Source organism: Chrysemys picta, chromosome 5, assembly GCF_011386835.1.
Source record: "Chrysemys picta bellii isolate R12L10 chromosome 5, ASM1138683v2, whole genome shotgun sequence".
In the NCBI taxonomy this organism is placed as follows: domain Eukaryota; kingdom Metazoa; phylum Chordata; order Testudines; family Emydidae; genus Chrysemys; species Chrysemys picta.
Genome location: NC_088795.1, coordinates 2,494,559 through 2,509,981, shown reverse-complemented (window position 1 = coordinate 2,509,981; position 15,423 = coordinate 2,494,559). Strand labels below are relative to the sequence as shown.

Here is a 15,423-nt window from a genome sequence, read left to right as displayed (position 1 = left end):
TGAGAGGTTCATTCAAGTTCTGTATAGGTGTTGTAGTTACCAGCCTAGAAGTTGCTCATGCCAAGTTACTGGCCAGGTATCTTGGTCATGAGGATGGAGCCGAGTCTGTGTCAGGTGCACCTGATGCTCCTGGAGGTTGGCAGCAGAACCAGAGACTCAAAGTCATCAGTCTTTAGAGTCCATTCTTATAGGAATTAATTCCTATGTTAGTCTATGGGAATTGTTTCATCCTGCTGTTGCTGACTCAATCAGCAGATGGCACATTCCTGTCCAAAGTGGCACATTCCTGGTGGCTCCACACTGTCCAAAGTTTGTGTTTCATCCTTCCAGGTGATGGGGTTGATCCCAGTTTACCCTCAGGGGGTTGTCTGGTGGTCCTACTTGACACATTCTTCGGCCGATGGATACTCCCTTTCTAGGCTGGCACCTCCCTAACCATTTATGTACATCAAACATTCATCAACATACATTCCATATCTTAACCATATTTTAATGTACTGTCTCCACCACTTTCGGGATGTGTGCTAATTCATTTGAGACTCCCGGCCCTTTAATCACAAAGGGTGGGTGTCTGTCCTAGGAGCCGTTGAATGAAGTGAAAGTCACTTAACAGCTTATAGTGTTTGTTTACATTGTATCAATTACTTCAAGAACAAAGTCAATTAACTTGTTTGTAAGTTTTACATAGTAATAAAGTATCTTTCACAGGATAGATATAATCAATGGTTTCTACAGACAGTAGCTTACAAGTTTTAACAGAAGACCCAAGAGATTTTTGTACTTGGTGAAACTGTTGGATTTTAAAGTGTGGGGGACAAATTATGAGGGGGTCACTGTCACTTGGGGGAATCACTGTTAGTACCTTCTTTTATATCCCTACAAACAGGACCCCTCAGTCAAGTCCCTCTTGGGATGTGGGGAGCCCAGACCCAGGTTCTGGGCCTCCCCCCCCCGTCTCCCCAGCCAGCTCCAAACTGAAACTCCCTCCAGCAGTCTCACCCAGCCACACACCCAGGATCCTCCCCCAGCCTTTGTCCAGTTTCACGGGCAGAAGGTGTCACCTGGCCCCAACTCCCTCCTGGGCTCAGGTTATGAAGGGCAGCCGTCATCGGTATGTGCTGGCCATCAAGTATCATCCCTCAGTGAAGTCACACCCTTATTTCCCATCCCCATCTAGTATTGGTGCAGTACCCCAGGGAAACGGAGGCATGCCCCATGTTAGCAGAAGACAGTAAGCTAGTAAAACTCCCATGCAACATTACCAGGTTAATACTCCCTAATCCATCCCATCTCCACTATGACCCCCAGATCCCTTTCTGTAGTACTCGTTCCTCGGCAGTCATTTCCCATTTTGTATGTGTGCAACTGATTGTTCCTTCCTAAATGGAGTACTTTGCATTTGTCCTTACTGAATTTCATCCTATTTACTTCAGGGCATTTCTCCAGTGTATCCAACTCATTTTGAATTTTAATCCTATCCTCCAAAGCACTTGCACGCCCCCCCCCCCCCCAGCTTGGTATCATCCGCAAACTTTATAAATGAACTCTGTATGCCATTATCTGAATCACTGATGAAGATATTGAACAGAACCGGACCCAGAACTGATCCCTGCGGGATCCCACTCGTTATGACCTTCCAGCATGATTGTGAACCACTCATAACTACTCTCTGGGACAGGTTTCAGAGTTGTAGCCGTGTTAGTCTGTATCAGCAAAAAGAACAAGGAGTACTTGTGGCACCTTAGAGACTAACAAATTTATTCGGGCATGTCATAACTATAAAGGGAAGGGTAACAGCCCTCCTGTGTACAGTACTATAAAATCCCTCCTGGCCAGAGACTCCAAAATCCTTTTACCTGTAAAGGGTTAAGAAGCTCAGATAACCTGGCTGACACCTGACCCAAAGGACCAATAAGGGGACAAGATACTTTCAAATCTTGGTGGGGGAAAGGCTTTTGTTTTGTGCTCTTTGTTTTGGGGGTTGTTCGCTCTTGGGACTGAGAGGGACCAGACATCAATCCAGGCTCTCCAAATCTTTCTGAACAAGTCTCTCATATTTCCAACTTGTAAGTAAACAGCCAGGCAAGGCGTGTTAGTTTTTATCTTTGTTTTCTCAACTTGTAAATGTACCTTTTTGCTAGAGTGTTTATCTCTGTTTGCTGTAACTTTGAACCTAAGGCTAGAGGGGGGTCCTCTGGGCTCTTTAAGTTTGATTACCCTGTAAAGTTATTTTCCATCCTGATTTTACAGAGATGATTTTTACCTTTTTCTTTAATTAAAAGTCTTCTTTTTAAGAACCGGATTGATTTTTCCTTGTTTTTAGATCCAAGGGGGTTGGATCTTGATCCACCAGGAGTTGGTGGGAGAAAAGGAGGGGGATGATTAATTTCTCCTTGTTTTAAGATCCAAGGGGTTTGGATCTGTATTCACCAGGGAATTGGTGAAGAGTCTCTCAAGGCTACCCAGGGAAGGGAATTAGCACTTTGGGAGTGGTGTCAGCGGACCAGATCTAAGCTGGTAGTTAAGCTTAGAAGTTTTCATGCAGGCCCCCACATTTGTACCCTAAAGTTCAGAGTGGGGAAGCAAATTTGTTTGGACATAAACTTTCATGGGCTAAAACCCACTTCATCAGATGCATGCAGTGAAAAATACAGTAGGAAGATAGATAGATATATATATACACACACAGAGAACATGAAAAAATGGGAGTTGCCGTACCAATGCTAACAAGACTAATCAATTAAGGTGGGCTATTATCAGCAGGAGAAAAAAAATTACAGAAACTAAAAACTATTTCCCCTTGCTAATTTTCCCCCTACTGTTACACACACCTTCTTGTCAACTGTTTGAAATGGGCCATCCTGATTATCACTACGAACGTTTTTTTTCTCCTGCTGATAATAGCCCACCTTAATTGATTAGTCTCGTTAGAGCTGGAATGGCAACCCCCATTTTTTCATGTTCTCTGTGTATATATATCTTCCTACTGTATTTTCCACTGCATGAAACTGATGAAATGGGTTTTAGCCCACGAAAGCTTATGTCCAAACAAATTTGTTGGTCTCTAAGGTGCCACAAGTACTCCTCGTTCTTTTTACTCTCTGGGAATGGTTTTCCAAAGAGTTTTGCACCCACCTTAGCTCTGTCTAGGTTGCATTTCCCAAGTTTGTTTATGAGGTCATGCGAGACAGTATCAAAAGCTTTACTAAAGTTAAGATATCACGTCTACTGCTTCCCCCCATCCACAAGGCTTGTTACCCTGTCAAAGAAAACTATCAGGTTGGTTTGACACGATTTCTTATGTTAGACTCATAGACTTTAAGGTTAGAAGGGACCATTATGATCGTCTAGTCCAGTGGTTCTTAACCTGGGGTTCACGCACCCTCTGGGGGTGCAAGATGCCCTTTCTGGAGGTGCGAGACATGCCAGATTTTTTTAGAAGGTAAATCATTGAAACCACAAATTAAGCACAGGCACGTAAGTACAACTACTTTGTTTCATCAAACCTATGTATTTATTAACATTATACATTTTTTAATGATTACTGTAATATACAAACAAAAACATATCTAGGCTTAAGGGGTGTGAGAACATATTTTTTAGGTTTAAGGGGTGCGAGAACATAGTTTGATTTTTGATAAGGGGTGCGAGAACATATTTTGAGAACCAAAGAGGTGCAGGCTGCAGTAAGGTTAAGAACCACTGGTCTAGTCTGACCTCCTGCACAACGCAGGCCACAGAATCTCACCCACCCACTCCTGTAATAAACCCCTAATCTATGTCTGAGCTATTGAAGTCCTCAAATCAAGGGGTTTTGGTTTGAGCATTGATCTACTAAACCCAAAGTTGTAAGTTCAATCCTTGAGGGGGCCACTTAGGGATCTGGGACAAAAATCAGTACTTAGTCCTGCTAGTGAAGGCAGGGGGCTCCAGCTCTATGAGATAGGTGTATATCTCCATGGTTTAAAGACTTCAAGGTGCAGAGAATCCTCCAGCAAGTGACTAGTGCCCCATGCTGCAGAGGAAGGCAAAAAAACCTTCAGGGAATCTGCCCTAGAGGAAAATTCCTTCCCAACCCCAAATATGGCAATCAGCTAAACCCTGAGCATGTGGGCAAGACTCACCAGCCAGACACCCAGGAACAGAATTCTCTGTAGTAACGCAGGCCATTGGCATATTTACCACAATAGTCAAAGATCAATTAATTGCCAAAATTAGGCTATCCCAACATACCATCCCCTCCATAAACTTATCAAGTTTAGTCTTGAAGCCAGATATGTCTTTTGCCCCCACTGCTCCACTTCACTCCTCTGATGGTTAGAAACCTTCATCTAATTTCAAGCCTAAACCTCCTGATGGCCAGTTTATATCCATTTGTTCTTGTGTCCACATTGATACTGAGCTTAAATAATTCCTGTCCCTCCCTAGTATTTATCCCTCTGATATATTTATAGAGAGCAATCATATCTCCCCTGAGCCTTCTTTTGGTTAGGCTAAACAAGCCAAGCTCTTTGAGTCTCCTTTCATAAGACAGGTTTTCCGTTCCTCGGATCATCCTAGTAGCCCTTCTCTGTACCTGTTTCAGTTTGAATTCATCCTTCTTAAACATAGGAGACCAGAACTGTACACAGTATTCCAAATGAGGTCTCACCAGTGCCTTGCATAATGGTACTAACACCTCCTTATCTCTACCGGAAATACCTCGCCTGATACATCCCAAGACCGCATTAGCTTTTTTCACGGCCATATCACATTGGCGGCTCATAGTCATCCTGTGATCAACCAATACTACAAGGTCTTCCTCCTCCTCCTCTGTTACTTCCAGCTTATAACAAAAAATGTTGTTATTAATCCCTAAATGCATGACCTTGCACTTTTCATTATTAAATTTCATCCTATTACTATTACTCCAGTTTACAAGGTCATCCAGATCTTCCTGTATGATATCCTGGTCCTTCTCTGTATTGGCAATACCTCCCAGCTTTGTGTCGTCCACAAACTTTATCAGCGCACTCCCACTTTTTGTGCCAAGGTCAGTAAAAAGATTAAATAAGATTGGTCCAAAAACCAATCCCTGAGGAACTCCATTAGTAACCTCCCTCCAGCCTGACAGTTCACCTTTCAGTATGACCCGCTGTAGTCTCCCCTTTAACCAGTTCCTTATCCACCTTTCAATTTTCATATTGATCCCCATGTTTTCCAATGTAACTAATAATTCCACATGTGGAACCATACCAAATGCCTTACTGAAATCGAGGTAAATTAGATCCACTGCGTTTCCTTTGTCTAAAAAATCTGCTACCTTCTCAAAGGAGGAGATCAGGTTGCTTTGGCACGATCTACCTTTTGTAAAACCATGTTGTATTTTATCCCAATTACCATTGACCTCAATGTCCTTAACTACTTTCTCCTTCAAAATTTTTTCCAAGACATACAACAGATGTCAAACTAACAGGCCTGTTACCCAGATCACATTTTTTCCCTTTCTTAAAAATAGGAACTATGTTAGCAATTCTCCAGTCATACAGTACAACCCCTGAGTTTACAGATCCATTAAAAATTCTTGCTAATGGGCTTGCAATTTCATGTGCAAGTTCCTTTAATATTCTTGGATGAAGATTATCTGGGCTCCCCGATTTAGTCCCAGTAAACTGTTCGAGTTTGGCTTCTACCTTGGATGTGGTAATATCTACCTCCATATCCTCATTCCCATTTGTCATCCTGCCATTATCCCTAAGCTCCTCATTAGCCTCATTAAAGACTGAGGCAAAGTATTTGTTTAGATATTGGGCCATCCTTAACCTCCACTCCATCCTCAGTGTTTAGCGGTCCCACTTTTACTTTCTTTGTTTTCTTCTTATTTATATGGCTATAGAACCTTTTACTATTGGTTTTAATTCCCTTTGCAAGGTGCAACTCTACATGGCTTTTGGCCTTTCTCACTTTATCCCTACAAGTTCTGAGCTCAATAAGGTAGCTTTCCTTGCTGATCCCTCCCATCTTCCACTCCTTGTAGGCTTTCTGCTTTTTCTTAATCACCTCTCTGAGATACTTGCTCATCGAGCTTGGTCTACATCTCCTTCTTATGTTTATGTTCTTGATTTGTTTTTGACAAATCCATGCTGACTGTTACTTATCACATTATCTTCTAGATGTATGCAAATTGATTGCTTAATTATTCGCCCCATCATCTTTCCGGGTACAGAAGCTAAGCAGACTTGTCTGTAATTCCCTGGGTTGTCCTTATTTCCCTTTTTATAGATGGGCACTATATTTGTCGTTTTCTAGTCTTCTGGAATGCCTCCCATCTTCTATGACTTTTCAAAGATAATACGTTTGCGCCACAGCTGGCTCAGATATCGCCTCAGTCAGCTCCTTGAGTATTCTAGGATGCATTTCATCAGGCCTGGGGACTCGAAGACATCTAATTTGTCCAAGTATCAGAGGGGTAGCCGTGTTAGTCTGAATCTGTAAAAAGCAACAGAGGGTCCTGTGGCACCTTTGAGACTAACAGAAGTATTGGGAGCATAAGCTTTCGTGGGTAAGAACCTCACTTGCATCTGAAGAAGTGAGATTCTTACCCACGAAAGCTTATGCTCCCAATACTTCTGTTAGTCTCAAAGGTGTCACAGGACCCTCTGTTGCTAATTTGTCCAAGTAATTTTTAACTTGTTCTTTCCCTATTATAGCCTCTTCTGAGCCTACCTCATTTTCACTGGCATTCACTACGTTGGATGTCCAATCGCCACCAACCTTCTTGGTGAAAACCGAAACAAAGAAGTCACTAAGCACTTCTGCCATTTCCACATTTCCCGTTATTATTTCTGGCCCCCCCATTGAGTCACAGGCCTACCCTGTGCTTGGTCTGCCACTTACTTCTAATGTATTTGTAGCAAATACATGGGGCTGTGAGCGTGCAACGACGTGTGTGTGCAAACGGGTGGCAGGGGAGACTGGCAGCGGCAGCAGGGGCGAGTGTGCAAGGGGGAGGCAGGGCGTGGCGTACTGGTCCCTGCTCTCTTCACACGCTCTCCTCTCATCGCTGTAGGCGGCCTGAGGGGGCGGGGCCAGGCCGCCGTCGGGCTCGAAAAGCTGTAGTCAAACCCCGCCCCGCGTTGTTCTTCTCTGCCCCCCCCTTTTCCCCGTTCCCCACCACAACAACATACGTCACGTCCGGGCGCCCTGAGCTGCGATTGGCTGCGCCGGCCGGAAGCGAGGGCGGGCGCCGCTCCGTTGCCGCAGTGACAGGGCTGGAGTGGAAGATGGCGGCGCCGCGTCGGTCCCAGCACCATCACCACCATCACCCGCCGCCCCCCGCGCCGGCCTCTCCGCCGCGCAGCCCAGGCCTCTCCCCTGCGGGCGCCGCGCCCTCTCCGCAGCGGCACAGCCTGGCCGGGCCAGAGGGCGAGGCCCCCCCTTCGGGCGGCGGTCGCGACGCGGAGCGCGCTCTGTCGCCGGAGCAGCCGGAGAGCGCGGCCGGGGCCGCCCCCCCGCCGGCCTCCGGCTCCAGTAGCAGCAGCGTGGCCACCAGCAGCGGCAGCGCTTCATCGTCGTCCTCGGCGGCCTCCAGCCCGGCGGCCGAGAGCCCGGAGTCGCCTGGGCCGGGCGCGGGGAGCGGCGCCTTCCGGGAGCTGCTCGAAGCCTGTCGCAATGGAGACGTGACCCGGGTCAAGCGCCTGGTGGACACGGGCAACGTAAACGCCAAGGACATGGCGGGAAGGAAATCCACCCCCCTGCACTTCGCCGCGGGTGAGCGCCGCCGCCCGGCGGGGGAGGGGGGTCACTGCGCGGGAGGCGCTCTCCGTGGTGGTGGGCGGCCCGGCCCAGTCCGGGGGACCTGTCCCAGTATAGCTGCTGGGCAGTGGGGTTGGTGAGGTGGCTAGGTCACAGGATGGAGTTGAGATCCCCATGGGCTCAGCTAGAACAGATAAAGCTGGCTTGTGAGCTTGGGGAGAGCACTTCAGACTGCTGCCTTGGAGACTCTGAAACCACCTCTGACCCACCCGCCCCCATTTAAAAAAACCTTAATGATTTTTCGTCTGCTCGTGACTTGACAGGGATGTGTTAATGTCAGGTTAGCAGTGTTACAGATTGGCGAACAGAAGTTTTTGGTTATCTGTGGATGACTCTTTCTTTCCTTATCTTCCTGGTGAATGTTACAGGCCCTTTTCCTTGTAACGCAAACATTAATTTAAAAAAAAAGTTTGTAGCCCTTCAAAACAAACTGTTGAGTAGGTGTATGTCAATGGCCTTTTCCTAAAGGAAAGCAGTTTAGTAACTGTAAGCACTACTGCATTCTTAAGGTAAGCCCTCAGTGATGTCAGTAATTGCTCTCTGCCTAAGCTCTTACTTCAAACTCATATTCCTGGTGTCCGTGTGAGCCACTCTCTTCTGATTATTCTTGCTTGGAGAGATGTAGTGTCTGTGTCCTGTCATCATTTCTGGTTGTTGAGAAGGGACAGATACTATCTCCACACTGTTTGAAGAGGACTTGTGTGAAAGTAGCTCTCCAGTGTTTCAACGCCACAAGGTCCAAGACATCTTGTTCCATCTTTGTGTTAACAAGGGTCTCTTGAGCACAAAAGTTGCTTTAGTGGTGGAATCTTCACAGCACTTGAAGGTGGGGAGGCAAGTGAGAACAGACTCTTCAAATGTGTCGTCGTCCCCCCCCAAACAAGGGCAAAAAATAATACTTTGAACTTACTGGGTAAGGAGAAAAAAAAGGCAATAAAGGATCATGGAGAAACAAAATAATGATAGCCCATGAAAATGTTCTTCATTACTAGTTATACAAGAAGTTAATCCACTAGCGTGCATATAATTAGGGGAGAAAGTAACATTGGGGCACTTTTGGAACACAGTTGGGCTCCAACTTCCTTTGGGGGATGATGATCTTTGTAGTACAGTAGTTCCTAGGGCATCAGCTTGGGCCCCATTCAGCTGTGTCTGTGTGGGCATGAAGTAAAAAGCGAGATCCTGCTCCAAAGAACATAGTCCTGGTTATTGAAAATGACACAAGTGTGTAAAAACACACAAATAGGGAAGGGAATAACAATAAAATGTGCAAGATATTCAAAATAAGCCATAGCCTCAGCCCACTAACTAACATGATTTCTGGACTTGGCTCTTGTGCAGATTGTGAATTCTCTGGCACATCCTGTATTTCTTTGTACTAAGTGCTGTACATTGTGGCCTCTAGGCATTACTCTTAATAATACAAAATCTATTTGTATGTGTACACCATGATCAATATTTACATTTTAAAATGTAGTTTGGACTAACCACACTAAAATGACTTGCTTAAAAAATCAGCCCTTTTAAGGAATGTGCCCTCAAAGACTTCAAAATGTGTCCAGCTTCCTTTCCCACTAACATTGCTTTGGTTATTCTGGATATGTCAATGTACAGAGTCAAAAAGTGGTTCTCTGGGGAGCGGAGCCCACATCCTGAGTCCCCAAATGCTGCCATTATAGCTCCTGAGCTTCATATTAGCTGAATTTGTAAAAGCAGTTTATCCCCAAGGAGTATGCAGATGGAGCTTAATTCTAAAGAGCCCTGAAATGTGGGGCTTATCGTTTGCAAACTCCTTAAATTCTATAGATCAAGTGATAATTCCAGAGACCTCAACCAAGGGCTTGTCTACACTTAAATTTTATAGCACTCTAACTTGCTGGTTCAGGGGATGAAAAATCACCCCCCTGAGCGCAGCAAGTTTGAGCATGTTAAAGCGTTAGTGTAGACAGGCTCCAAGTGCTGGGAGCTAATCCCCTTGTGGAGGTGGATTACCGGGAGCGCTGGTGACTGCACTCATTCCTGCAGCAGCGCTTTGAAGTTTCCAGTGTAGACGTACCCCAAGGGTCAGCAGCATGTCCGTACACGGACACAAGTGTCCATGGTAAAAATTTTGAAGTCTGTGGTAATTTTTCAAAAAATTGAATGACTGAATGACATAACCCCCCCCCCCCCCCAATGTCAATCACTAGGTATGGTAATTTTGTCAAGTGTCCTTTGCGTGACATGGTGGTACTGGCCTCAACGAGGTCCTACTTATCCTGAATTCAAGCTTATAAAAGCTTCACCAACATACTTCATGCATGCCTAAACTCTTGAGCATCACTGGTGAAACACAGGTGTCACTAAAGTTACAAGCAAAACTCATTCGGCCACTTGGATTGTGACCATGAAAAACTCTTTTCCACTTTAACTGAGGGGGAAATGAACAAAACTTATGTGAGAGAATGTTGCCCTTTAAAACAGTTTTAACAATACTACATTCTAACAGAAGAACAAAAACTTGCTTGAAGTGCAGGACACTTACTATTGGAAGATTCAACATCAAACTTAACTCTGTTTGTGCCTGTATCTATAGACTGAGAACTGCTGGTCTAAACTGTGAGTCTAACGCCAGCCCCGATGACCCCATTAAAATGGGGTCGTGACCATCTGGGGCCCAAGGCTTCGGTGTCAGCCCTGAGCAGTGGGGGTCAGGTTACAGGCCCCCTGCCTGGGGATGAAGTGCTTTGAGCCCCCCTGCCCAGGGTGGTGGGGCTCGGGCTTTGGCCCCTTTGCCCAGAGCAGCAGGGCTTGGATGGGCTCAGCCTTCAAACACTCCTCCTGGGATCATGTAGTAATTTGTGTTGTCAGAAGGGAGTTGCGGTGCAATGAAGTTTGAGAACCCCTGGACTAGACACGTTTTAGATGCCATGTAAGTTATCATAGTTTGATAAGAATCACATCAGGTACTAGTGGATCTCGTTTATATGTTGGGAAGGTGTTAGGATAAACTTCTGTATTAGGGGGTCCTGCCTTTGAAAGTGTCGGCAAATGTCAGTCATGGACATCTGATTTCTGATGGTGATTGTGCACTAAATGCCCAAGTACTAACTATGTGGGTGAAACCAGACAGTCACTATACTCTCTTATTTTCCTGGAAAATAAACAGGAAAATAAGAGAAAAACACCAGTGGCACTGCTGATTAACATAAAAGAGAAAGAAACAACCCCCCCCCCCAAAAAAAAACAACAACCAAAAAAACCAAATCCAAAACCCAGCCTGCAGTCACTTGTATATGGATTTTGCCTCTGGCTGTTGATAAGGCTCCATTCTCCAGTCATTTTTTTCTGGGCCTTGGTCTTTTGTCCCGTCCCTGCTCTCCCCCCGCTGCCCCCCCTTCACAGTCCTGTTGACTGTTCAAATTCAGACATTGCTTCTTTAGCAACAGTGACAAATTTAGAAGAATTAATTTATTACAATAGTAGTCTTTTGGCTTCAGGTTTTTTAGTAAAAAGCATTGAGTGTTTTTTAACTTTATAAAGTTTTAGGTTCACAAATCTTTCTCTGTTACAAGGGAAAGAGAAGAAAAATAGCCCCTGAGAAAAGAACATTAGGAATCAAAATGCTTTTTTTCTTTCTCTCTCTAGTGCAAAGATTGCACAATACTCTGGAGCAATTATTTGCAAAATTCAAGATACACTGTTGAAACAATTATGTTTAATATATCAGCTTGTTTAATCAGCAAAACTATCTTTAGAGGCTTGAGATGAGTTTAACAGCTCCTTTCATCAGCAATCAATAGGGTAAAAGTGACTTTTTAGGCTGTATCTGGATGGTGGAGTCTTTCTGACACGTCAGGAGGATGGATGGTGAGTAAGGAGTCACATTTATTTCCTTATTCAGATAGCACAGGGAACATTTCTTTCTGGAGCTGCCTCTTTTGGGACTATGGACATCTTCATGGACAGGAGATGCTCTTCTTCCCACTCACCATTTGAGGAACTTCATCTCCCTGAAAGGGGAGTATGCATTTGTAGGGGGGAGCAGCAGTGGTGGCTAAGGGGCTGGCTGGGGGCCTATTAAGTGGGCTGTTGAATTTCACAAGCAGATATTCAAGAGGAGTGCATGTGGGAGTGAAAGTGAATTTTATTTGCCTGTGTTCTCTGCCTCCATTAGTGGGGAGGGTGAAGATTCTGGCTGCCAGAAAGTAGAGAAAGAATAGCTGGCAAGGACTGGATGTTTCTTAGATTATTCCTTCTGGTTTTTGTTTAACTTCTAAAATCAGATGCCAGGATAGCTCAGTGGTTTGAGCATTGGCCTGCTAAACCCAGGGTTATGAGTTCAATCCTTGAGGGGGCCACTTAGGGATCTGGGGCAAAATCAGAACTTGGTCCTGCTAGTGAAGGCACAGGGCTGGACTCGATGACCTTTCAAGGTCCCTTCCAGTTCTAGGAGATAGGATATCTCCATTAATTTAATTTAATTTTAAAATTTGTAAGCCTAGTGACAGGCTTATGTTTTGAAGGTTATATTTTTTTGCAGCAAGATGTTCTAGAGCCGAGGTGGGCAAACTATGGCCCACGGGCCACATCCGGCCCTCCAGACATTTTAATTCGGCCCTTGAGCCTTAAGGGAAACGGGGTCTGGGCTTGCCCTGCTCTGGCCAGGGAACAGGGTTGGGGTCTTGCCCCACTCCGCATGGCTCCTGGAAGCAGCGGCATGTCCCCACTCCAGCTCCTACACGTAGCGGGAGCCAGGGGGCTCCGCATGCTGCCCCCACCTCAAGCGCCGCCGCTGCAGCTCCCATTGGCCAGGAACCACAGCCAATGGGAGCTTCAGGGGCGGTTCCTGCGCTCAGGACAGTGCACAGAGCCACCTGGCCGTGCTTCCACATAGGAGCCGGAGGGGGGACATGCCGATGTTTCTGGGAGCTGATTGAGGTAAGCGCTGCCTGGAGTCTGCCCCCCCGACCCACTTCCATGCCCCATCCCCTTGCCCCAGCCCTTATCCCCCTCCCACCCTCTGAACCCCTTGGTCCCAGCCCGGTGCACCCTCTTGCACCCCCAACTCCTCAGCCCCACCCCAGAGCCTGCACCTGCACCCCAACCCCCAATTTCATGAGCATTCATGGCCCGCCATACAATTTCCATACCCAGATGTGGCCCTCGGGCCAAAAAGTTTGCCCACCCCTGGTCTAGAGACTTCATTTTTTTTTTTTAAATTAAAGCTTTAGAGTAGGTGTAGGGGAGGTTGTGAAAATGTGTATCCCTTTTGTTTGGGAACACTTACAATGTGTTTTGGTGGTAAATAGTGTGCTGGTTCTGACTGAGAGATAATATGTAAAAACAGACTTGAAATTTTTACAAGTGGTTTCTTCCCTCCTCATTCTTCCCTTAGTATGGGCCACATACAGCTGCTTTTTGAGATTGGATGTTTTCCTAAAAGATGTAAATCAAACTAATTCAGGGAAGTGCTCTGGCCTCTGTTATACAGATGGTCAGATTAGATGATCACAATGGTCCCTTCTGGCCTTATCTATGAATCTAATATTACTTGCCACTCATCAACTGAAAACCCCACTGTACCTGTCCTGTTCATTCTTGTAATTGAGCTGGAAATCCTGTTCTTTGTATACAGCCCAAAGAATTCCCTTTTAGCCATTGTGGATAGAATGAATGATCTAGAGACGGTCAAAGTATCACATAAATTTGAGCAGGGGGAGCTTTTATTTTGCTCCAACTTCCATAAAGGAGATGTATTGTGTGACTCTTTCATGGCAGCCTCCTTTCCTCTCTCTCAGCACAGAGCTGTCAGTTTGTCTGCTCATCACACTTTCCCTAAAATCAACCAAGTTAGTAGACCATCATAGGAGATACTGCTATACCCATTCATGTTGCTGCTTTGGTCACTCTAAGGTACTTCACTGTCTAACAATTTTGGAGTTTTTTTTTTTTTCCAACATATCTGTTTCCCAGAACACAATAACTTGCTGAAATCTTTTGTATAACGTGCAGAGAACTTTGCTCTGTTAACTATAGGAATTAAAGCAAAGTTCTTCATGGCAACTGATGAGGGCTTTCACTTGCTAGGATGGTACACAGTGATAGTAGGGCAGAGTTAAGGTTGGTATTTGAATCTTTTCACAATTGGATTTTCAAAATCTTAACGGAAACAAACTTTCTAAGGACATGATTCATTTGAAAGCCTCCACTATTTGTGTGATGGGATATTAATGTGGAGCTGAAAGCTACTTTTTGAGCCACTTTAACTGGGAGCTCAGACTTCTTAGGTGGGGGAGGCCATTTTTGTAGAGGCACTGACTTTAGCATGTAATATGAATGAATTACAGGCTGCAGCGATCCATCTGGTATTGAATATTTACAAGGGTAAGGTAGTGCTACAGACTCATGTGAGATTCCTCTCTAAAGTGGTGGTAGTTTCATCTCAATGAGTGTTGTTCTGCCAGCATTCTTACCACATCCATGTACCCATTCTGATGGGGCCTTATCCCACATGATCAGTGACTGGGGCTGTGTTTTAGGTGGATTCAAGTGCTTAAAGTCCACCCAACTTTATTTCTATTCATCATCTTTTTTTTGGCAGTGCTGTCACTAAAAGACCATGTCAAATGGCTGGCCATAACAAGACTCATTCAATTCATTGCCTAATAGGGGTTTTGATTTCAGACATAGGAAAAATAGCCGGGTAATCTTCACTCTGTATACTCTACAAAGCATGATTACTTGGCTTGGGTTTGGTCTGTTTCTGAAGCAGTGGTGCTCAAACATTCCTGCCCTCTAGAATATCTTTTTGGTGATCAGTATTTTTGAGTTGGCCACGCTGTAGTATTTTGCTTTTGGATGCAACTTACGGGCTATAAAAGTACCATTTATGGAGGTGTCTTCTTACCCTTCTTCTATATTTAGCATTTACTTTGTTGCCATTGGCCCTGTTCTTACTGTTTGTCAGAGTTGTAATGCTTGCTTTCTTAAACATTCACCAAGATAGTTCCCTTTGAAGAGTAGAAATCCAGCAGAAATGGTGTCTTCAGAGAAGGGAAAAATACCTTGATTCTCTGCTGCTCTGGTGAGACCTCCTTTAGAAATTTCCTTGGAGTTTGGCAGTAAACAATGTTGAGAGGAGCTGGTTAATTTTACACTGTTTTATTGCAGTGTCTCCTTGAGGCATTGAGGTTGGTTTTTTTATTTTTTATTTTTGGAGTCTTTATTTTCTGCTCTGTTATGAAGTGACACAGCACACAGTCAACCTGTGGAACTCTTTAAATATAAATATATGGAAATATACCTCTCTCATAGAGCTGGAAGGGATGAAAGGTCATTGAGTCCAGTCCCCTGCCTTCACTAGCAGGATCAAGTACTGTCCCTGACAGATTTTTGCCCCAGATCCCTAAATGGCCCTCTCAAGGATTGAACACTCAACCCTGGGTTTAGCAGCCAGCGGTCAAACCACTGAGCTATCTGTGCGCCCCCCTCCCTTTGCCAGAGGATGTTGTGAAGGCCAGCAACAGGGTTAAAAAAAGAACTAGATAAATTCATGGAGGATAGGTCCATCAATGACTATTAGCCAGGATTGGGAGGGATGGTGTCCTTCGCCTCTGTTTGCCAGAAGCTGGGAATGGGCGAAGGGAT

The 15,423-nt window shown here is 45.1% G+C and overlaps 1 protein-coding gene across 2 annotated transcripts in view; it reads left to right on the top strand.

The window, feature by feature from the left end:
• Positions 1 to 3,383: 3,383 nt before the first annotated feature.
• TNKS (tankyrase) overlaps positions 3,384 to 15,423 on the top strand; it is a 320,206-nt gene continuing 308,166 nt past the window's right edge. For both annotated transcript variants that reach the window (XM_065597440.1, XM_065597439.1), the window contains exon 1: positions 3,384 to 7,749. In XM_065597440.1, the coding sequence (XP_065453512.1) occupies positions 7,263 to 7,749 (487 nt within the window). In that variant the 5' untranslated portion in view covers positions 3,384 to 7,262. The remainder of the gene's footprint in view (positions 7,750 to 15,423) is intronic.